This window comes from Bufo gargarizans, chromosome 11, assembly GCF_014858855.1.
Source record: "Bufo gargarizans isolate SCDJY-AF-19 chromosome 11, ASM1485885v1, whole genome shotgun sequence".
Taxonomy (NCBI): Eukaryota; Metazoa; Chordata; class Amphibia; order Anura; family Bufonidae; genus Bufo; species Bufo gargarizans.
Window position 1 is genome coordinate 26930822 of NC_058090.1, and position 24991 is coordinate 26955812.

The 24991-nt window shown below is 44.2% G+C and overlaps 1 protein-coding gene across 1 annotated transcript; it reads left to right on the forward strand.

Annotated features, from left to right (window-relative positions):
- Positions 1-6080: 6080 nt before the first annotated feature.
- LOC122921757 (tumor necrosis factor alpha-induced protein 2-like) lies at positions 6081-22272 on the forward strand. Its single transcript, XM_044271982.1, has 13 exons — positions 6081-6165; positions 6467-6653; positions 6745-6837; positions 9302-9884; positions 10373-10487; positions 11441-11563; positions 12626-12726; positions 14558-14656; positions 14778-14898; positions 17420-17542; positions 17986-18135; positions 20701-20837; positions 21898-22272. Exons 2-13 carry the CDS (start codon positions 6488-6490, stop codon positions 22058-22060), a joined length of 1974 nt encoding a protein of 657 aa, XP_044127917.1. The 5' UTR covers positions 6081-6165; positions 6467-6487; the 3' UTR covers positions 22061-22272.
- The last annotated feature ends 2719 nt before the right edge of the window (positions 22273-24991 follow it).

The window sequence follows — 24991 nt, forward strand, 5'->3', positions numbered from 1 at the left end:
TATTTAAAAAAAAATCTATCTTTTTGTACTCTTGTTTATTTGTTCATTAAAAGTCTATATTACAAAGCAAATTGTCCCAATGTGAATCTTATCCTGTACTGATCCTGAGTTACATCCTGCATTATACTCCAGAGCTGCACTCCCTATTCTGCTGGTGCAGTCACTGTGTACATACATTACTTATCCTGTACTGATCCTGAGTTACATCCTGTATTATACTCCAGAGCTGCACTCACTATTCTGCTGGTGCAGTCACTGTGTACATACATTACTTATCCTGTACTGATCCTGAGTTACATCCTGTATTATACTCCAGAGCTGCACTCACTATTCTGCTGGTGCAGTCACTGTGTACATACATTACTTATCCTGTACTGATCCTGAGTTACATCCTGTATTATACTCCAGAGCTGTACTCACCATTCTGCTGGTGCAGTCACTGTGTACATACATTACTTATCCTGTACTGATCCTGAGTTACACTTGCAGTACAGAATGGATCACTATGTGCCAATCTTTTAAAACAGACGATCCGTCCGTGCAGACCTTCTCTGTGCACCTCTTGCTGTCATTCCAGTTCGTTGTCGTTCTCCCAACTACTGGGACACGCAATATAGAACAGGGCTGACATCTTGGCCTGGGCGGGTAGTGATCTGCTGCAGTGATAAACCAAGGCCTCTCAGCTCAAGGATTCTGTCCCTCTCAGTTTGTGTGACAAGTGGCATGTCAATGAACAGGAGGCCTCACACAATCATCCTACATGACGTGATCTGATTTTTGAAGTTTCAGGTGTCTAAAAAACTTTGCTTTCAATCTGTCTTTTATGCCCCTCCCACGTGACAAATTGGAGCTAGGTGCTTGAAAAATAAATGTGATCATCTGCAGATCTTAGCGAATACCCTGCTGCTTCTTCGATTTGCATAACCTTCTCGGTGCTGCAATTTCAATGTTGAGCAGTGTATAGACTACGTGGCGTAAGTTAACAGCGTCCACATAATGCCACCAATTGCCACATTTCCATACCTACCTCTGCTCACACATATAATACAGTGTATTAATTTTTTTTTCCAAAATAAGTGACCAGACAGTTACGCTATAGAAGAACCTTCCTCTTTCCCCTTAAAATTATACAGTGCTCCTCTGGGTGCACATTAAACTGCTCCACAGCGCTATAGGCACCGTTCCACCCTTCCCCCAATTCGTTTTCTTTCCTTTTGATAGCATGAACAAGGTCCAGGAGGGGCTGGAAAGGGTTACTGTGGACTATGGCAGCATTTACAACAGAGGCTGCTGCACCTTCTCTTCTCATCTCCCTCTGAAGGGAGTTTTAGCATTTAGAGTGCGACCTGGCTTTCTGCCACTAGAGGGAGCTCTGCATCACAGTAGTCCAATAACAGTATTTTGGAGAACAGCCACCACCCTCGAGGCAATATTTTGGAGAACAGCAGATGTTTCTTTGATAATAATATAAATTCTGGAAGGTCACCACCAGAAAACAGAGCGTTGCCTTGCTAGTGGAATGCTGTATTTCCTGTTGATCTGCATGAATCATTCCACCAGCTGCAGTTCAAACTTTCATTTTCGCTTTTTCGGGGGGAGGGGGGTGGTAATCAGTACTTTAGGTGCTGCAACTTTGATTATTCGGCTGGGGCTACACGGCGACAAAAATGGTACAACTGCAATGCGACATTTATCATAATGATAGTCAATGGTGTCGCAGTTGCAGCGCGCTGCCATTTACAGTGCAACACCATTGACTATCATTATAAAAAAATGTTGCACGTCTTTTCAGTGTGTAGCCCTAGCCTTTTAGCAGAGGACTGGCGGAGGGGGGGGGTTGTTCTAATTTCTACGCACATACGCAAAGCCGGCCTTACACTTGAGATAACGGTGAGTTGACAACTCTCTCTCTTTCCACCCATAAACATGCATGCCCGGCCGAGTATGCATGTGTGGTCAATGGGAGAAAGCTGCTACCAGTTCTGTTCTCCCCTCAAATCTAGTTGAAGTACCGTAGTTGAAATCCAATACGCCCGATCCTTCTCTCCCCAGTTGGGATGCCCCCTTAGATCCTGCCAGAATCGGTGGGTTTAGCAGAGATACATCCGATGTGCAGGGGTGCACCTAGCCTTTCTCCTGCCTGGGCGAAAACTGTAACAGCGCCCCCCTTCCCATGCCAATTTCTTAACCTAACCCCTTTGCCACAATGAAAGCGCTCATTGCCCATGGCCCTTCTGCTGCCTCATTGGTGGTGCGCCCCTGCCGATGTGTACGGCCAGTTTTAAAAAGGTAGTAGTTTCCAACCTGTTCCTCTCCAGCTGTTGGAAAGCTACAACTCCCAACATAACCTTACCGCCTATGGCACATACTGGTTACAATAAATCTTTGTCGCACTCCGTGCCATACGGCAATATTCATGTTACGTTTCGGCATGCAGGCCTTCCTCAGACACTGGCCATATCAAAAAACATAAAAAAAATACAAGATTGACCAGAGTATAAGACCAACTAGTCTTGTGTTAGCTCTAATATGGCAATTTGATAACACTTTTTAAAAACTTTTTTAACCATTTTATAGTCTCTTTTAACATAAATTGCACGATTCATGTTGTGCAATGTATTTTACTGTCAGTGCTATACTGAGATCCGCCAGAGAGGTGAAACCTGCTGAGACACACTGGAGGCAGTCCTGGGGCCTTTACTAGGCCCTGTCCTGCATGCACTGACATCGGCACCCCGCAATGTCACTCATGGGGTGCTGATGGGAGACAGAGTCTGCTCCCTATGTAACCACTTACATACTGCAGACACTATGGCCCACGGCATCTAAGGCCTCATGCACACGACCGTTGTGTGTTTTGCGGTCTGCAAATCGCGAATCCGCAAAACACAGATGGCGTCTGTGTGCATTCTGCAATTTGCGGAACGGCATGGACAGCCTTTTATATAACTGCCTATTCTTGTCCGCAAGACAAGAATAGGACTGGTTATATTTTTTTTGCGGACCACGGAACAGAGCATTGGATGCGGACAGCACACAGAGTGCTGTCCGCATCTTTTGCGGCCCCATTGAAGTTTATGGGTCCACATCTGTGCCGCCAAAACTGCGGCTCGGATGCAGACCAAAACAGGTCGTGTGCATGAGGACTAAGGCTAGTTTCACATCTGCGGCGTGAATTCTGAAAGGCTGTTCTGGCAGAGAATCCGGGTCCGGCATTGCTGGATACAAACCAAATTACCGCTGGCCTCATTAAGTATAATGGGGTCCAGCGTAGATCCCGATGCATTCCAGCAAAAATGCGGAGAATTGGCCGGACACAAATTGCTGCACGCTGCGGTTTGTGTCTGCTGAATCCCAGCACAGTCTGACGGATTAGGTGGCTGAATCTACGTGCCGCAGGTCTGTAAGTAGTCTTAGAGATTAAACGGCCCATTGGTATTTCTGCCGGTCCGGGATGTTAGAGCAGGAATGCAGCTGTTATGCGACAGCTGAGAACCCGTGTATTGCTTAAGCTACTTTCACACTAGCGTTAATATTTTCTGGTATTGAGATCAGTCATAGGATCTCAATACAGGAAAAAAACGCTTTAATTTTGTCCCCATTCGTTGTCAATGGGGATAAAACGTAACTGAACAGAACTGGAGCATTCCGTTCCATTTGGTTGCATTCTCAGAACGGAGAGCAAACCGCTGTGGTTTGCTTTCCGTCCAGGGATGCGGAGCAAGACGCAATAGAAAACAGATCCGTCCCCCATTGACTTTCAATGGAGTTCATGATGGATCCGTCTTGGGTATGTTAAAGATAATACAACCGGATCCATTCATAACGGATGCAGATGGTTGTATTATCAGTAACGGAAGTGTTTTCGCTGAACTCTGCCCAATCCAGCAAAAACGCTAGTGTGAAAGTAGCCTTAGACTGAGTCGCTGTGAACAGGTAGCAACCCAGCCTAAGGCCCCTTGTACATGTCTATGATAGACAGAAATTGTAATGATGTTTCTATTTAGGCTGTGCTTCTCCACTCCACCCCTCCCACTAGAGACCAACCACCTAAGTGACCAGAAGTAGACGCTGAGATGGGGATGCTGAACCACGGACCTCGGGTTACCAGCCTGTTGACCAGGCTGCCAGCTGGACGAAAGAGCCACAAACCCTGGGACACCAGTCTTTCAGCTTTTAACAGTAAGAGAGAGGCAGAGCTAGCTCAGGCCTTTCCTCAGCATGAAACCTTCTCCTGCCCCGGAGGAGACTAGTGAAGCCAGCCCAGTGCCTCGTAGCTATAGGGGAAGCGACTGCTTTGTAGAGATGTCCCGAACTATTCGCCGGCGAACAGTTCCCGGCGAATATCGTATGTTCGCGTTCGCCGCGGCGAGCGAACATATGCGATGTTCGGTCCGCCTCCTATACGTCATCATTGAGCAAATTTGGACCCTGTACCTCACAGTCAGCAGACACATTCCAGCCAATCAGCAGCAGACCCTCCCTCCCAGACCCTCCCTCCGCCTATCAAAAAGCAAGGACAGCATCCGTCTTAGATTAATTCTGAAGCTGCAGTGTCACAGAGTTGTAATCGCAATGCGACTAATACAGGTTATATCAATCGCATTGCGAATTCAAGCTAAGTTCCTAATGGTTGCATTGCTAGAACTGACGAATATAACGAATACAGCACTATATTCTCAATCTTCGTTATATTCTAGCAATACAACCATTAGGAACCCAGCAGCTCTAAGTTGAATTCGCAATGCGATTTATAGAACTTGAATTAATCGCATTGCGATTACAACTTTCTCAAATCCACCAGTACATTCTAGCATGGAGCCGTTCCCATGGTGATGGGGGACGCTCCATGAGCACGGAAGTCGGCAGAAGCTCTAAGTTGAAATCGCAATGCGATTAATTCAAGTTCTATAAATCGCATTGCGATTTCAACAGAACTTCTGCCGACTTCCTTGCTCATGGAGCATCCCCATCACCATGGGAACGACTCCATGCTAGAATGTACTGTCGGATTTGAGAAAGTTGAAATCGCAATGCGAATTCAACTTGCCACACTCTGCGTGAACTGCGTAATTTTCCATGGGAGTTTTGCCATGGGTCCCCCTCCGGCATGCCACAGTCCAGGTGTTGGTCCCCTTGAAACAACTTTTCCATCACTAATGTGGCCACAAAGAGTCCCTGTGGCTTTTTCAAATTCGCCTTCCTATTGAAGTCTATTGCGGTTCGCACGTTTGCGAACATTTGGCGGAAATTCGCGTTTGCCGTTCGCGAACGGAAAATTTTATGTTCGCGATATCTCTACTGCTTTGGGGCCCAAACAGAAGGTTCCGACCCAGGAGGAGGACTAAAAGATTTTATTGTCAACAGTATTATACACTGACATTATATACAGTGACACTGTAGGTAACGTTTGGAGCGACTGCCAGGCCCCGTCTGAGAGAGCGATCTTGACTAGCCACAGGAGTAAGGGTTGCATGGGAGATAGGGGTTAGGAAAAAGTAGATGGGACGGCCCTTTCAAAAGTTTGCTGTGGGGCCCAGTCATTTCTAATTACACCACTGGCCTCACCTGCATTGTTTGGCATTGGAGTTCCTCCAGTAAAGAAGCACACCGGTCTACTGCAGACTCCGACTCTCTGGACCTACTTCCTCCTAGGGTGCACCATGTCTCACCATCACTTTCGGAGAGCAGCAACACGTGGCGACACCTCAACGGTGTCTGGGGGACACAGAATTGCGGTGTGGCCACCCCAAACCCGGCCAGTGCACGTCCTCCTAGCTGGCATAGTTTCCAGCTTCTGGAACACAAAGCTGCTGAGATGCACCAAAATTCTTCTTCCATCAAGTGGTGCTTATTACGTAATAACAGTCCAGAAAGGGACACGTTCTCTGTATTAGGAGTGTGACTCTGTAGAATACCTGTGTTTTTTATTTTTTTATTTTATGATGATGGGGTGGGCACCAATAGAAACTTTGGCAGAGGGCGGCATCTAACCTATGGTCAGTCCTGGTCATGAAATCAATGCGTTTCCCATAATAGGAGCCTCCGATTATACTTAACAGGAGAGGCGGTGGGAGGGCGAGCAGTGGGTGTGACCTCAATATCAGTATCCCTGCAGTCGTCTGCACACAGCTTAGTCTCAATTTCAATGCTAGAAGTGCAGAGGTAAGTCTATTAGGTATTAGATTTTTATGTTATATATTATATTATTTTTACATTATTATAGCATTCCTATCTATGTATCTATCCATCTGCAGGTAGGTGTGCATGCAGATATCTATCCATGGATGCAACTATAGGTTTCTATTTATGCCTCTGTGTATCCAACTATTATATTAGCAGTTTTTGATTATGAATACAGTATATAACAAAGTCTAAGATTTAGTCCATTCCTATAATAGTAAACTTTACCTGTTTTTGTAAAGTATATATAGCAAAAACAGATTAGATCCTTTTGCCATGCCAGAGAGAAAAATTACCTAACAAGATGCCAGAAGACAAAGACGAGCTGAATGGGGAAAATAGAAAAAACGATCCTGATAATAAAAATGAACAGAATGGGAAAGAAAATAAAAAAGAGAAAAAGAGGTGGAAAAAGAAGTTGAATTTAAAATGTGGAAAGCTCATCAATAAATCCAAACACCTAGTGAAAGGTAATGTAACAGTATTAATACTACTCCTATTATTATTGTAGTATTTTTATTTTATTAATTATTTTCATAATTAATTATTTCATGTTAACAGACCTTGGAACGAAGATATTCCACAATAAAGAGAAATCGCTTGATAATGCGACGCCCCCATTGCTCCCTGATATAGATTCCACAGACCTCACTGGTAAGTCGTCATATCAGTAACTGGCTGCTTTCATACATCGCTTTCTGCTGCCATTTTCTGCACTTTTGTATTTTTAGTGGCTTTTTTTTTTTTTTTTGCACTTGTTGTTTTGGTGCTTATTTTTGGTGGTAATAATGCTAGCTCCAGATGTTAGTTGAAGGTGTATGAGAATTTTTTTTGTTTGTTTTTTTGTTGCTTTTTAGTTTTTTTTTTCTTTTGTGTTTCTTTTTTTTAAAAAAATGCAACATGCTGCTATGCTTTTATTTTTTTTGTATTGATACATGGTGCTCTCAATAGGGGAAAAAGGTCATGAAGAAAACTGAAAGCGAGACACGCTGTGTGCAGAGAAAAGCATGGAAAAATGCCACAAAAAAAAGCTGTAAAAAATAAAAATTTCTCGTGTTTTTTTTTTACTGCACAATTCTTGTACATAAGGAGCCTTATAGTTACCTCTAAAGATATTGCAACGATATTGGCTTCACTGCTATGGTACGAAGTTTTGTACTTGTTAGGCCTCATGCACATGACAGTTCAGTTTTTTGCGGTCCGCAAACCGCGGATCCACAAAAAGACAAAGCCGCCTGCGGAACGGAACAGGCGGCCCATTGTAGAAATGCCTATTCTTGTCCGCAAAACGGGACATGTTATAATTTTTTTTTGCGGGGCACACGGACCCTAGTCAAGTGAATGGGTCCGCATCCGAGCCGCAAAAACTGGGGCTCGGATGCGGACCAAAACAACAGTCGTGTGCATGAGGCCTTACTCTTACAGCTTCCACAGGGGCTGTCACTTAGCTTTCCCACAGCCCAGAAAAGCAAAATTTGGCATTCAGGAGCAGTGATGGTCAGTTCGCATTGTTCGTTCGCGAACATATGCGGGCTGCCATCTTTTCTCACAAGTCTGGTGAGGCACAGGTAAGGGCTTACTTGTGCCTCACCGGACTTGTGAGAAAATATGGCAGCCCGCATATGTGCCGCGAGCCGGTCTGAAACAAATGCGGTCACTGGGAGCAGGCAGTTCCGAGAACAGCCCGATGAAGGCCCCCGGCGGCTGTTCTCGGAACTGCCTGCTCCCGGTGACCGTAATTGGTTTCAGACCGGCTTGCGGCACAGGCACAGGTAGGGGCTTACCTGTGCCTCGCCAGACTTGTGAGAAAAGATGGCAGCCCGCATGTGTTCGCGGGCGAACAATGCAAACTGGCCATCACTGTTCAGGAGTCTGGGAAAGCTGGGGGACATCTCTCAGGCCCCTTTCACACGAGTGAATATTCCACGCAGGTGCGTGAGGTGAACGCATTGCACCTGCACTGAATCCTGACCTATTTATTTCAATGGGGCTGTGTACAGTAGCAATGTTTTTCACGCATCACGTAATAAATCGCAGCATGCTCTATATTCTGCGTTTTTCACGCAACGCAGGCCCCATAGAAATGAATGGGGCTGCGTGAAAATCGCATCGCAACCGCACGCATGGTTGCTAAGGAGATGAGGGATGTATGACCCAGATGTATTATTTAATACAGAATGCTAAGTATAATGTCAATTGAGGGTTAAAAAAATAATAAAAACATAACTCACCTCATCCTGATCGCGCATCCGGGATCCTTTTCTTTGTTCTGCTTAAAGGACCTACAAAAGGACTTTGGCTGAAGGTCCTTCTATCTTAATTCAGCAGGACCTGCGCTGACGTCACCGCGCTCACCATGTGGTGAGTGGAATGACGTCAGCGAAGGTCCTTTTGCAGGTCCTTCAAGAAGAACAAAGAAGAGGATCCCGGCTGCGCGATCAAGTGGATGAGGAGAGTTATGTTTTTAATTGACATTATACTTAAGAATGCTATTATTTTACATTATAACCATGTTATAATGTAAAATAATAAAATCTACAGAACACCTAACCCAAACCTGAACTTCAGTGAAGAAGTCCGGGTTCGGGTCAGGGTACCACATTCAGTTTTTTCTCACAAAACGCATTGCACTTGCGTGGAAAAAACGTAACAATGTAACGCAATCGCAGTCAAAACTGACTGAAATTGCGTGCCTACTCGCATGATTTTCCCTGAACGCACCTGCATCGCATCCGGCCCTCATCCACGACACCTGTGTGAAAGAGGCCTTATAGAATCTGATTTAGTGGCCAGAAAAAGAAGTTATCTACTCCACATTTCATTATGCTATTTAAAAGGGCGTGTCCAGCTTTGAACACCATTCTAAAGTTGATATATACAGTAGAATCAATCAGTTTTGTAATGACATATTACTTATTTTGTGCTGCTGCATTACACGGGGCTCATGAACCTCTATGGCAGCCCTGTTTAGAATGCAGCCCTATTACAGTCATGTACAAGAGCTGCAATTCCAGAGACAGCCTACGGACAAAAGTGGCGCTGTTTCTGGTAATGGTAGATATACAAATACACACCAAAACTGAAGCTGCTAAATCCCAGTCAGGATATTATTTTCCAGATATTGAGGAAAATGACGAGGACGAAACTTTTCAGGAGGAACTAGAAGAATGGATCAACATGGCGCAGAGGCTCTACAGTGGTTGGTCCACAGACAACAAGAGCAGAGAAGTGGTTGAGGCACTTTACATGACCTTGAAGCAACGTGCTTTCGGAATGATTAAAGATTCAATTTCTAGTGAGGGTGGAAATCAGCTTAAAGAGGCTATACAAGTTATAGAGGACATCGAGGAGCGGGAACATAAAGACTCAATACCACAGGGGTCATGGAAAACCAAATGGGAAGCGTGCGTTGCCTCCTCAGTCACTGAACAGGTTGATAGTTTGCCAAAATTTTCAAGGGAAGTGGAAAATCCTTGTTTGGGGGAGGTATTAGCCACTCTGGGAAAGACTATGAAGAGCGGTCTAACCCATGTCATAAAAAATCTGAAACCTCATTACCCAGAGGACTTTGATGTAGTTAATACATACGCTCTACAGTATCACCAGAAGCTCCGGTCTGTACTAAGCCTGATTACGGAGTATGAGCTGTACATCAATGAGATCCACGCCCTGCTGAGCTTCGCCCAAAGCAGCTATCCTAAGTAAGTTCCCAATACTTATCACTAGGGACCAGGGAGAAGGAGGAAGACATCTCAGAGTTGGTCATTTCTTGGAACTAGACAGGAGCATCAATTGCAATTTTAAAGGGGAACCCAACCAAAGTGATCTTCTTAGCTCTAGGGGGTGCAAAGGTAGGAGTTGCAGCCTGGCTCTGGTGTACTCCACCACACCAGCATTATAAATGGTACCTGGTAGGTGCGGGGGCCCTGTTAAAGATTTCAACCTGGGAGCTTCCAGAGACGCTACTTCAAAGCACACTCAAGAGGGGGAGGACTTTTGAAAGGAGGACATCGGGGCTGATCTCATAATATATTAGCAGGCGCCTTGACGCATTTTGGGTTGTCCTTCTCCTGTCAGTATTGTCCGTTGCAATGCTTTGGGTGGTCATTGGTCAGCTCGTGGGAGTGATTTCATGTGGTGAGCAAAGGAAGATAGACCTTCTAATATCGGTCATGGCTTCTTTCCCCAGCAGCATCCTGAGAGATCCAGTTCTGACCAATCACATAAATGTCGCTCAACTGGAGGAACTCCTACCTTCAGAAAAGGTCTGCCATCTTGAAAAGATGTATATACTTGATCAAAAGGTGAGTTCATTTCATGTACTGTACATTGTAAGAAATTTTTTGTTAATGAACGTTAAAGGGGTTGTCCAGATTTCCACTGTAGACATCCGAGTAGACAGATGGGCCCTCTGTTCAGGATCTTCATCTCTTTGCCAGAGTGGTGAACGCTGTGGAGGACCAGGCCTGTCCTGTATTACATAAATAGCCCACTGATTTGAATGGACATAATGTAATGCTTAATTTCGCCTGTGGTGGCGCTGCAGAGAAATGAAACACCTATTGACAGATTTCCTTAGTTTTCTAGGACTGTAATATTAATGACCTATCCTTTATTCTCTGACCTGTTAGAAAGGTGCATGATGTATTCTGTAGTGATTATAATCTTCTTACCAGCGACTGTATTTGTGAGTTATAACCTCCCTTCTGATCCTCAGCTGTGTCATGTGACCAGTACTCTAACTTTCCAAATAACACTGACTGCATCCTATGTGTGGACAGGAAGCCAGTTTCTCCATGTATTCCTATGGGAGCCGCAATGTCAGTCTCATAGGAATGAATAGAGAGGTAACGGACTTCCTGTCCTGTGTCTGTTAGAGATCAGAGTGTTGGTCACACGACACAGCTGAGGACCAGAAGGGAGGTTATAACTCTCAAATACAGTCACTGGTAAGAAGATTACCTTCACTACAGATTACATCATGTACCATTCTAACAGGTTAGAGAATAAAAAAATTTCAGCTAGTGCTACTTTAAAATTTCATTAATATCAGATCATTGGGGGTCCGACTCCTGGCACCCCCAAATGAACAGCTGTTTGAATGGGCACAGCTTCGTAAACTTGGTAGTGGCGGTGAAGGGTATTGCAGCACTTTTTCACTAGAAAAACATGTCTGTTTTCTTACAAAAACAGCACCACACCTGTCCTCAGGTTGTGTGTGGTATTACATTAACAACTTTTCTTTTTTTAAACAAAGGAACAACTTGAGCAATTGATGACCAAAACTTTAAGAAGGGAAGAGGACCAGTGGAAGGAGGGACAGCCACCAGACATGTTGGAATCAGTTTTTCCTTCTGCCTTATCTGAAGACATCCTTCAGGTAGAAAATCATATTCAAATGTAATCTCGGCCATCATGATGTAATGGTTTCTGTCTGCAGCTTACAGCTATAGGCATAGTTGCAACCAAAAAGGGTGCAAAGAAGCCTGGGGGAGAGTAGCTATAGGGGGCACTGCAACTAAAAACAGGGACGTGGCCTTAGAACCTGGAGGGGAGCCAAATATAGGGATGCGACAATACAACATGCAGAGATTGCAGCCACACGTGGGACCTGAAGACCGAAGGGGCCCTAAAAGTCCTTCTAATTTTATACCAGGAGACTAGTACTATAAAGGATATGTCGTAGTTGGGGGCCTATTGCAGATTCAAGTTAGATCTACACATATGACCATAGCAGTGAGCATTGTATACATTGGGCCCCACAATTTATTTATTTATTATAAAAAAAAATTGGTGGGGGTACTATCTCTCCTTAAGGGCCCATGGCCAAAGCCACATACGGCAGGTCCGCAATACACGGGCACTGGCCGTGTGCATCCCGCACATTCACTTTAATGGGTCCGCCATTCGGGAGATGCGGTACGGAGGCACAGATCGGAAGTCCATAGAAGCACTGCTGAGTGCTTCCGTGGGTTTACTGTACGTGCCTCCTCCGGTGCAGACAGATCACGGACCCATTCAAGTTGAATGGGTCTGGATCTGTCTACGCTAATTGCGGTCCCTAATGCACTGAACGGCCACACAACGGCCGTGTGCATGAGCCCTAACACCAGTAGAAACTGCTCACAATGTTTCCCATACTGCATGCTGCTTTCAGGGTGTTTTTGTACTGTCATTTTTTAAACATGTCAAAAAAATAAACAAACAAAAAAAACAACACAACCCTCCCCCCCCCAAAAAAAAAAAAAAAAAAAAAAAAGACAGACGCCCAAAAAATGCTACCTAATAAACAAAAACGCTAGTAGAAAAAAAACAACGTTTGTGTGTCCTGCACTTCATATTACCTATAGCTGTTCCGCCAACATCTTGAACTGGTGCAAAAATAAAAAACACCACAGGAAAAAAAAAACATCAACACTATTTGTGAACTCTTCCCTAACAGATGTATGACGGCAACATCAAAGCAGCTGAAGCAATATCTGAAAATTTTGCAAGCAAGTTGACACCGATTCTGGCAAATGTATTCCTTGAATTCCTCCAGAGGTAAAAGTGGGAGCTCTACCATAAGCTCCTGTGTCTATACACTGGACAACCACAAATATACATTAAAGGGGGTGTCTAGGATTTAACTATTGATGGCCCATCTTCAGGATAAGCCATCAATGACTAGGGGTAAGGGGAGTGTTGGTGAGGGATGTCAGACTCCCACTGATCAGGTACTAATGGCCTGAGGGTTATCACTGGTAAATTCCTGGGCAACCTCTTAGGCTTCTTTCACACGGGTGTCTATTTTTGGCCCGGATAAGAGGCGTGTGCGTTGCGGGAAAATGCGCAATTTTTCCTTGCGCGTGCAAAACATTGTAATGTGTTTTGCACGCGCGTGAGAAAAATCGGCATGTTTGGTACCCAAACCCGAAGTTCTTCACAGAAGTTCGGGCTTGGGATCGGGGTTGTGTAGATTGTATTATTTTCCCTTATAACATGGTTATAAGGGAAAATAATAGCATTCTGAATACAGAATGCATAGTATAATAGTGCTGGAGGGGTTAAAAAAAATTAAGTCATTTAACTCACCTTAATCCACTTGCTCGCGCAGCCGGCATCTCTTCTGTCTTCTTCTTTGCTGATTGCAGGAAAAGGACCTGTGGTGACGTCACTCCGGTCATCACATGGTCCATCACATGATCTTTTACCATGGTGATGGATCATGTGATGACCGGAGTGACGTCACCACAGGTCCTTTTCCTGCAATCAGCAAAGAAGACAGAAGAGATGCCGGCTGCGCGAGCAAGTGGATTAAGGTGAGTTAAATGATTTTTTATTTTTTTTAACCCCTCCAGCGCTATTGTACTATGCATTCTGTATTCAGAATGCTATTATTTTCCCTTATGGGAAATGGTTATAAGGGAAAATAATAATGATCGGGTCTCCATCCCGATCGTCTCCCAGCAACCGTGCGTAAAAATCACACCGCATCCACACTTGCTTGTGGATGCTTGCGATTTTCACGCAGCCCCATTCACTTCTATGGGGCCTGCGTTGCGTGGAAATCGCACAATATAGAGCATGCTGCGATTTACATGCAACGCAGAAGTGCTGTGTGAAAACCAACGCTCATGTGAACAGCCCCATAGAAATTAATGGGTCAGGATTCAGTGCGGGTGCAATGCGTTCAACTCACACATTGCACCCGCGCGGAATACTCGCCCCGTGTGAAAGGGGCCTTAAAGGGGTTATGCCATGATTGATGTTAAAAATGAAAATCAGACATCACATAGTACATGATAATCTCTTTCTAACAAAGCTAGAACCAGCCCTGCACCTCACATGGATCCAGAGATCTCCACATTCATTGCTCCAATTGTTACTACATGTATTTTAAGCTGACAGCTCAGGGGGTGTGTCCTTTCTGCTGTTGCTCTTTCCCTGTAACTGCCATAGCTTCTAACAGAAGATACAGTTGGTGACAGTAGAAGATTTAAACTAAGTGTGTTCGACCAGCTCAGTGAGATGGATAAAAAAATAAGGAAAAGAACAAGCAGCAGGTGGCGCTATACAGATACATTTTATTTAATATCTCACTGGCTATGCAAATTTTTTAAATACATGCAATTACAAAAGTACTCAGATCCGGATATTAGTTTAAAGGACATCCTCAGAACATTGCGAGTCTGCTTCCTTTCGGACGGCGCCACCCTTGCTCATGGACAGTGTCTGGTACTGCAGCTTTTGCATGATTGGGGCTGAGCCACCAACCCAGACCCAACGCATGGGCAAAGAACAATTATAAGAGGCAGAAATAAAGGGTTGATAACATGCTACTGTCGCAGAACTACTCTCATCATCCTCAGATACGTTGTAACTTTGTGTTTAGATATAAAAGCTCAATTTACAAACATTGCAATAAGAACAAATCAAAGCCGCATTTTATGGACATCATCATTGCCAACCTCAACTGCTGCAACCATTTCAGGTGAGGATGCCGACAACATATTTTGATGCATGCACTGGGTTGTTGTCAGAGGGCGCTCTGCCTCATGAGACGAATTATAAGCCCCAATAGGTTGGTCTGTTTATATATTTTGTCATACCAGAGTCTTTATTGAGCGCACAAGTGTTGGAGAAGACATGAAGAAGAAAATCTATACTATCCTTAGTGAGATAGAAGATCAAGGCTTCAGCGTCCTCCTGAATAATTTTTTTCAAGAAATTCAAGTAAGTATCAAAGACAAAGACATACTACTCTAGGTCTTTCCGCACTGTACCTCAGAGAATTCTTCTCCTCACTGTCCATGTTTTCAGGCTGCATCTCAAAATTCAAAATGGCAGCTTCTCCTGGAGTTGACTTACACTAACACAACTATCACTCCAAGGTCCGCTGTCCCCAGGACCTTCAATTAGACTCTTCGGTTGCCCACTGTTGGGGTGTCTGTGGAGCCCTTTGCAATTTTTACATTACCCCTTATGTAAGGTGACTTGATGATGTACTGTACTTTCTCAGTGCTTCTAGGATAGAACGCCTCTGTAACGTTGCATGGGATGGAGCAAGCCATGCCTTTTCCCAATAAGCAATACTCAGATTCAAGACAAAAATAATGCACTTTGACTGAGGAACGAACTGAGCACTTATATGGTGACCTCCTTTTCATCTTTTTGGTTGCAGATCCACTAGTACCCAAGGTTCCTCCTCTGTCCTCCAAGATGGCCAACCATTTCTCAGACTCCCTGATGCACTCTCTCTCTCTCTCTCTCTCTCTGCATTTGGTAGCCCAAGACACTTCCTGCTTATCCAGCAATGGCAGAGTTGCCACCTGGCGAGAATTCCACTGGCCTAGCTGTTATTTTACTCAGACTGCCGGTACCAGTACTTTTTTTTTTAACCAGCCCATTGACTTGCCCAAATTTTCTCTGCTCTGCACTGCTTGGGAGTGTCACGGATGAAGTTAGCAGATAGCTGGAACATATAAATAAACTAGCGTCTGGCTTGAAACCAAACTAAGGAGCTCATAGGCGAGCCCTATAAAACCCTAAGAGCTCTCCCTGACTGCTATGCACATGCAAGGGTCTGTATGGTAGAAGATTGCATGCCCATGTACCTAATACTGTGTGACACCTGAAAACCCTATAATAGTGAGGGGACACAACCACCGGCGTCCTGCACTTAATACGGATGGAGTCAGGGTCACCTAGAATCAAGCCAACAAGGAAACAGAATAAAGTAAAAGACTTATCTGTACAAACAGCAGAAGCAGCCTCCAGCAGGGAACACCTCATCCAGGAAGTAGTATAAACTGCAAAGTGAGACAGTATGGGAGGGATTATAAAGGAAGACGATTAGTCAAAATAAGTGACACCTGACAGAAGGAAAGGAGATGAGAAAGTGAAACCAAAACAAAGAACATCATACAAAAGGTAGAGAAAAAAGTCTGCCAGATCTTCTCACAGAACTGGCGGTGACAGGGAGTCCCTGCTCCGAGTCCATATATGGCTTAGGAGTCCCTGCTCCGAGTCCATATATGGCTTAGGAGTCCCTGCTCCGAGTCCATATATGGCTTAGGAGTCCCTGCTCCGAGTCCATATATGGCTTAGGAGTCCCTGCTCCGAGTCCATATATGGCTTAGGAGTCCCTGCTCCGAGTCCATATATGGCTTAGGAGTCCCTGCTCCGAGTCCATATATGGCTTAGGAGTCCCTGCTCCGAGTCCATATATGGCTTAGGAGTCCCTGCTCCGAGTCCATATATGGCTTAGGAGTCCCTGCTCCGAGTCCATATATGGCTTAGGAGTCCCTGCTCCGAGTCCATATATGGCTTAGGAGTCCCTGCTCCGAGTCCATATATGGCTTAGGAGTCCCTGCTCCGAGTCCATATATGGCTTAGGAGTCCCTGCTCCGAGTCCATATATGGCTTAGGAGTCCCTGCTCCGAATCCATATATGGCTTAGGAGTCCCTGCTCCGAGTCCATATATGGCTTAGGAGTCCCTGCTCCGAATCCATATATGGCTTGGGGGGAGTTCCCCCCCCCCCTAAGTATGCCTGGGGGACGCCCTTGTGTATTTAACTTTTATTCCGTCTTTGCTGGGTCTCGAACCAGGGGAAAAAATATATGATATCAATACATTAAGAAAAAAAGGCACACAATTCAAGATATGATCAAACCATGAGTGTCAAATAACAACCCATGTTAAGCCCCACACCCCCTTGTAAACTTTTGTTGGGAAAGGTGGCAACCCCTAAGACACGACCTCAGATTGGTCACCGTTATTCACATAAGCAGTACTGGCCAATCCAAGGGCAGCAGGAAGTGTCTTGGACTACCAAATGAATAGCAGGCATCAGGTAGTCCGAGAAGCGTGGCGGCCATCTTGGATACCAGAAGAACTACCCAGGAATTTGTAAACCTGCGGCCGAAAAGGTAGACACCAGGTAAAGTTTCTGTTTCCTTCCCCAGTGAATGAGAATGTTTTATTTCTTGAATGGGAGTGTTCACACCAATTTTTCTGGCTTTTTTTTAACGAGTAAAAAAAACTCTGAAAAAGTGCACCTTGGCGTACATTTTTTGTGGTGTTTTCAAAGAGAATTGGATCTTACCACTAACATTTGGGTCTTCCACTGGCTTGCCGTGAGGAGGGCTCAGGTGGCCCCCTGGGCATCGGCCCACCGGGAAATTTCCCTGTAAGGTCTATGGCCAATCGGCCCCTGACAATGACCATCCATGAAGAAAATTTTCTTTGTTCAGCCTTGTTTCAGAAGGATCAGCCGGACAAAGGGATTGAAGAGTGAGAAAATCATGTCCGAAATTATTACCACCTCCCGTGAATATGTATCCTCCGTCACCACGTTATCTGCTTCATGCCGCCAGGTAAGAGGCCAGATCATTTGCATATATTATATCATTTTTCTCAGCAATGCGGGCACATATGAACATGGGACCAGCACAGATGCCTTCAGCTGCCAAGAGCACATGTAACAGGTCAGCCAGTGTCACAGGTACAAAACTGCTGACAGATGCCCTTTAAGGGAATGTCCAGTAGGGAATACCTGTGGTGAAATCCTCACTCACCTGCTCCCTGCTGCTCTGTGCTGCTCTGTGCTCATTCTGCTGGCGAGTATGCATTTCTCCACTGTATTCCAGGCTTGGGTGCAAAACTAGAAAAAAAAATCCTGGACAACCCTTTTTAATTTATGCCTATGCAGATGGGTTTAAAACAAAAACGTAAATATCCATCAGGAGGGCGCTCAGACAACAATATAAATCCCAATGATCAAATAATCACAGAATCTAATCATCTGTGATCTCCATAGGTGATGGCTGGCAAGGTCCATATGCATCTGGTCATTGAATATCTAACAAACATGAAGGATATTAGGCAATGTGATGTGGATGAACAGAAGGCTCTGGCTGCTCAAATGCACAGAACCGCGGATCTCCTCCATCACTTCTGTACTGATCATGTAAGTAGTGTGGTGATGGATAACTGTGTGACATCCCCTGGAGATGTAGTGGTGGTCATAATGGTTGTCAATCAAGATTACTGTAAATGCCTGTGTGTTGGGTTGGGTAGATACTGCTCCTCTATGTATTGTCTGGGATGAAGGTGGTAAGGGCCATGGATGTGCCAAAAAGATAGTCAAAAGAAGAAGGAGGAAAGAACATTTAGTGCTGGACTAGGCCACCAGAGGATCCTCCAGTGGTCCCAGGCTCTTACACCATAATGGACACCAATGGCGCAGCTGAAGCCAACCCCAGACTTTGGAGTCTCTGAGGCCAGTCTTGTAAGGCTAGGTTCACACGATGCAGCACAATTTTAAAACCGATTGCAGCCAAATTTCTGCTGTCCTGGACAAAAAAAATAGTACTGAAGCTCCACTGGACCATGGAAGTCAAGTGGGCGTGTGGACATAAGGCGCAGGATCACAACCAGGTGTTGAATGTCATGATATTTATTGGAAGAATCTTCCAATAAATATCATGACATTCAACACCTGGTTGTGATCCTTCGCCTTATGTCCACATGCCCACTTGACTTTCATGGTCCAGTGGAGCTTCAATACTATTGTTCACCCGGTTGGCGGTCTGGCTCCCGCCTAAGGAGATTTCGGACTCAATTGGCAGCACCAACCAGTTAACTTTTCCCAGTTGGCCTTCATTGTGGTTGCGCCCAATATTGGTGCACCCAGAACAGGCGAGTTTAATTAAACCCACCTTTGTCTGGAGGACACTGTTTATTTGACATACTCACCCTATGAGCACCTTTCTCTCCCTATGGCCATTTTTTGCTGGACAAAAAAATGGGTGAGGTTTATGTAAGCCCCCTGCTTAGTTCTAGGTGCATTCCCATGGGCGGAGCCCATCTGTCCCAAATTTACAAACTGCAAAGTTGGTAAACATCGCACTCTCTCATCAGGTGATCACATCTTTCACGTGGCATGAAAAATCCTAGTATGTCACCAGAACATCTCTAAACATGGAGATGATGAAAGTACCGTACATGACGCACCCTTATTTCCCCTTAGGGCACACCCTGGTATTGGGGCACCCTGGTATTGGTGGTATGGAAAGTCCTTGATGTTGGTGAATGTGGTGTGTAATGCAGGTAGCCAAGGGCTGTGGAGCAGTTGACGACCCACAACGATGAGGACAGTTTAAAAGGGGCTGACTGGTTTCTTATATTGATGACCTATTCTCATCAGTATCCGAAATTGGACAAACCCTTTAACAGATGAACAGTTCTTTACTAAGTCCATTGTGGCAAAGTGTAGATATATGCACTCCCAAAATAAAACCCCAGTTATTATTATGCACGGTCTCACAAGACTAGGTACCCTTCTTATTATCCCACAGTTCTTGGGGTTCTTTTACATGGAACATTTACGTGGTCAATTATCAGGGACGAGCGTCTGAATAACCACTCGTTCCCAATAATCTGCCTGTGCCTGATGAACGAGCAAACATCAGCATTGAAAATCATTGTTCCTGCGCAGCAGATTTTTCTGTCCAAACAATTCTGCGCAGGAATAATCATTTTCAATAGGAACAAGCGATCGCTATATCATTTGCATGTCCCCATAGGTCAGCAGTCACCTCCGCTGATTATCTGCTACGTTCCCGACCATCTGTCCGTGTAAAAGAACCCTTAGGGCTGTAGAGGTTTTTAACAGGCCAGATGTTATATTTCTCTTCTTTCCTCTCTCTCACCGTCCCTCTTTTGCCTAGCTGAGGAGTGTAGTCCTGTAGCCGATAGCCAATCTGCCTCTACAGTAGTCTCCCAGACAAGGGTGCTATGGAGTTAAAAAAAAAAAAAAAAAAAAAGACCTCCACAGTCTTGTGCTCATGCACCTCTCCTCCAAACAGGTCACCTTTCTTCCTCAGAGGCTGCCGTTAGGCTCTAACCACTCTATTTCCCAAAGCTTGCTGAATTTTCTCCATCTGCTCCTCTCTCACAGAATATTAACCCCTCCTCAGAGGGGATAGGTGGAGCAGCCCCACCTTGCAACTGTTACCAAGGCCTGCTAACCCCTTCTATAGAAAAACAAAATGTGTCCGCCATACACAATAAAACATTTTACCTAGTGGCGCAACTAGAGTTCTATGGGCCCCAGGGCAAACTTTGAAAGTACTTTTTCTTCCGTCTAGAACAGGCATGCTCAACCTGCGGCCCTCCAGCTGTTGCAAAACTACAACTCCCATCATTCCAATCAGCCTACAGAAAGGCATGGTGGGAGTTAACAGATCTCAGACGGAAATGGCTAAAACAGATGAAAAATTAGCATAAAAGGATGCTCAAAATAAAGGGTCTATTTTTTTTTGTTTGGTTTCCGTTCTTCTGACACATCAGAAGAACGAAAAACGAAATGGTGATGTGAACCTAGCCTTAGCAGTAGGCTGCCAGCGTATTGCACATGGTGCCGATACGGTACAGATTACTATCTATAAACGAGCACCAATCAACACACCACATCGGTGCAAAAGAAAGAAAAACATCCCTCATTCTAACGTTTCTATTCACCATTTTACAGCTAAGCGACTCACAAATGCCCAAAGCCACATGGGCAAATGGTGCCATCCGCAAGATAGCAGAGATTGTACAACTTCAGGATTTGGCTGCGATTAAACTCGATGTAGGTGTACTCACTAGCGAATACCCAGATATCAGGTAAGGAGTCAAAATGATGGGAGTTATCCTCTATGGCAGGCACGCTCAACCTGCGGCCCTCCAGCTGTTGTAAAACTACAACTCCCACAATGCCCTGCTGTAGGCTGATAGCTGTAGGCTGTTCGGGCATGCTGGGAGTTGTAGTTTTGCAACAGCTGGAGGGCCGCAGGTTGAGCATGCCTGCTCTATGGGAATAGTGGAGTATATTTTCATCCATCACACCAATTATACAGTAGGAGCATTCACAAGATAGCCAGCATGCAACCTGTGAAATAGTGCCGCAGCAAACTCCATGCCTCTCTGTGACCTCTTTACTACGAAATCACGGTGACAACTTTATCTCACTGTGATTTCGTAGTAAAGAGATCACAGAGAGGCACGGAGCATTATAAATCAAGTTAATGCTCCGTGCCTCTGCTGTCCGCATCGGGTCTTTGCTGTCATTCACGGAGCGGATGTCACGCACGGCATCCGCTCGTGTGAAACAGCCCTTAGTCCTCTTTCACACGAGCGATATGGAATGAGTCAGGGTCTGTTCACGGAAAGACTGATGGTTTTACACACAGGTTCAGTTTTGTCTGTGACTGTGTTCAGTGTTTCTATTTTTTATTTTATTTTTTTAAGTGCGAGAAGCAAAACTAAAGAATAATACTCAACATCTCCTGGCAACCAACAGGACAAATGCATTGCATCCAGATGCTTTCTGTTTTTCATGCAAGCCCCATTTATTTCTACGTGGCCGAGGCTGTATGAAAAATACGGACAATATAGAACATGCTGAGCTTTTTCCTGAACGCAGAGATGATCGGTGATAAATGACATATGACAAATGATAAATGGGTCAGGATTCAGTCTAGGATGCTGTCCATTCGCGATAAGTAGCTTCTAGTAGTAGTTTTGTGCGCATGCCGTGTTCTATTTATGAGTAGGACCGTAGAAATCATGCCAATATACTGTATTTTAGAGTATTGCTGATATGGCTATTCCCCGCCATACAAATTACGGTGGCTGCATCTGCATGGTTGGACATCACTTAATAATTTCACCTCTTTTCTTCCAGGAAGCGCCATGTAGAGTCCTTTCTGCAGATCAAAAACACCCTGAATATGTGCGAGAGGATGTCAGTAGTGAAAATAATGGAGGGCATTAAACGCGAAGATCCGCTAAGCAGATGCCTGTTCACGTTTATCCCATGTTTGCCATGTTTTTGCCTAATTTTCTGATGCCACGGTTTATCAACGTGTCAAGAGGACGTCAGAGAAGGACTGGCCGAGAGCAGCCGACATACATCAGCTGTTCCTCCAAATGTCCCCTTTAGGCTACATTCATACAAACGTAGTGTCCGTTCCGTTTTTTTTTTTGGCGGACAGGATGTGGATCCGTTCATTTCAATGGGTCTGCATCAGTATATCTGTTCCGTAGCCCCGCAAAAAGATAGAACATGTCCTATTCTTGTCCATTTTGCGGACAAAGATAGGCATTGTTTAAACGGATCCGCAAAAAAAAAAAACGATGCCATACGGACGTCATTTGTATTTTTTGCCGATCCACAATTTACGGACCACAAAACACATATACGGTCGTGTGAATGTAGCCTTAGGGTGCATTCACATCAATGTTTAGCCATCCGTTCTTCTACTGATCTGTCAGGAGAAAAAAAAAAAAAAAAGGATCCTATAAAAAAACTGATCCTGTTGCATTAGTTGTCATCCGTTTGAGCCATTTCCGTCAGAGATCCATTTTTTTAGATGGGGAAAAAAAAAAGTCCTGTGTGCAGTACTTTTTTTTCCATCCCAAAAAATTGATCTCAGACGGAAATGGCTCAAACAGATGACAACTAATGCAACAGGATCCGTTTTTTTTTTTTTTCTTCTCCTGACAGATCATTAGAATGGAAAGCTAAACGTTGATGTGAATGCACCCTAAGGCTACATTCACACGACCGTATATGTGTTTTGTGGTCCGTAAATTGTGGATGGGCAAAAAATACAAATGATGTCCGTATGGCATTGTTTTTTTTTGCGGATCCGTTTAAACAATATCTATCTTTGTCCGCAAAATGAACAAGAATAGGACATGTACTGATGCGGACCCTGTTGCATACAGCAACAGTTTTTTTTACTGGATCCTGTAAAAAAAAAAAAAAAACGGATCCTATGCAATCCTATGCATAAGGCTTTGTTCACATTAGCGATCAGCTGTGTTATAAGAGCAGGAGAACGGAGAGGACGGATTCAGCACATAACTGAGCCGAACGGAGCCTAAGGACCCCATAGACTATGATGGAGTTTGTTCTGAGCGGAAACCTAGTGGACCCCATTATAGCCTCTGGGGTCCTTTGGCTCCGTTCAGCTCAGTTATGTGCCGAATCCGTCCTCTCCGTTCTCCTGCTGCTATAATGAAGCAGGAGAACGGAAAGGCTGAACGCTGATGTGAACGAAGCCTAACGGATGCAACAGGATCTTTTATTTATTTATTTTTTTACTCTCTTTCCTCAAGGGAAACTTAGCATCACATAGGGTTAAAAGTCTTATGTGCGGCCAAACACAGGCAGAGAAAAGAGGACGGGCTCAGCAGGAATCCCACAAACAGCCAATAATTATATCCAAGTGACTAAAAATACAGCCAAAATCCAACAGGGGGATAAGGTAGTTCCCATGGAGTTACCCTTTAAATCTACTAAATCTTGAGTTCAGCCATAGAATGTCTAATGTTTTACTGGATATTTGTAATGTGTATCATCATATTACACCATGTTTTATAGCAATTTTTTTTTTTTATTAAACAAACTATAGATCCTATGAACACATACATATCAATATCACCATTTGTATTAAAGGGTCTGTCTCACTTCAGCAAATAAATTTTTTTATGTAGAGAAAGTTACTACAAGACTCTTACTAATGTATTGTGATTGTCCATGTTGCCTCCTTTGCTGGCTGGATTCATTTTTCCATCATTTTATACATGGTTTGTTTCCATGGTTACGACCACCCTGCGATACAGCATCGGTGGTCGTGCTTGCACACTATAGGAAAAAGTGCCTGCCTCTCTGGTGGCCGGGACCGTGAGAGCACACCTAGGCTAGTGCTTTTTCCTATAGTGTGCAAGCACGACCACCACTGACGGATTGCAGGGTGGTCATAACCATGGAAATGAGCAGTGTATAAAATGATGGAAAAATTAATCCAGCCAGAAAAGGAGACAATATGGACAATCACAATGCATTAGTAAGTGCCTTGTAGTAACTTCCTCTACATGATGAATGCCACTTGTTGAAGAGAGACAACCCCTTTAGTATATCACATGACAGTTTATGGATATGTTTTATTACCATAATATATTTCTTCTTATTTTTACTTTTATTATGCGTACAATTGTGTTTGTTATTAAACTAAAAGATTTTTGTACACAAACTATTTTTCATTAAATGTCTTTATTAAAAAGCAAAATGTCACTGTGTACACGCATTATTTATCCTGTACTGATCCTGAATTACATCCTGTATTATACTCCAGAGCTGTATTCACTATTCTGCTGGTGCAGTCACTGTGTACATACATTATCCTGTACTGATCCTGAGTTACATCCTGTATTATACTCCAGAGCTGCACTCACTATTCTGCTGGTGGAGTCACTGTGTACATACATTACTTATCCTGTACTGATCCTGAGTTACATCCTGTATTATACTCCAGAGCTGCACTCACTATTCTGCTGGTGCAGTCACTGTGTACATACATTACTTATCCTGTACTAATCCTGAGTTACATCCTGTATTATACTCCAGAGCTGCACTCACTATTCTGCTGGTGCAGTCACTGTGTACATACATTACTTATACTGTACTGATCCTGAGTTACATCCTGTATTATACTCCAGAGCTGTATTCACTATTCTGCTGGTGCAGTCACTGTGTACATACATTACTTATCCTGTACTGATCCTGAGTTACATCCTGTATTATACTCCAGAGCTGCACTCACTATTCTGCTGGTGCAGTCACTGTGTACATACATTACTTATCCTATACTGATCCTGAGTTACATCCTGTATTATACTCCAGAGCTGCACTCACTATTCTGCTGGTGGAGTCACTGTGTACATACATTACTTATCCTGTACTGATCCTGGGTGACATCATGTATTATACT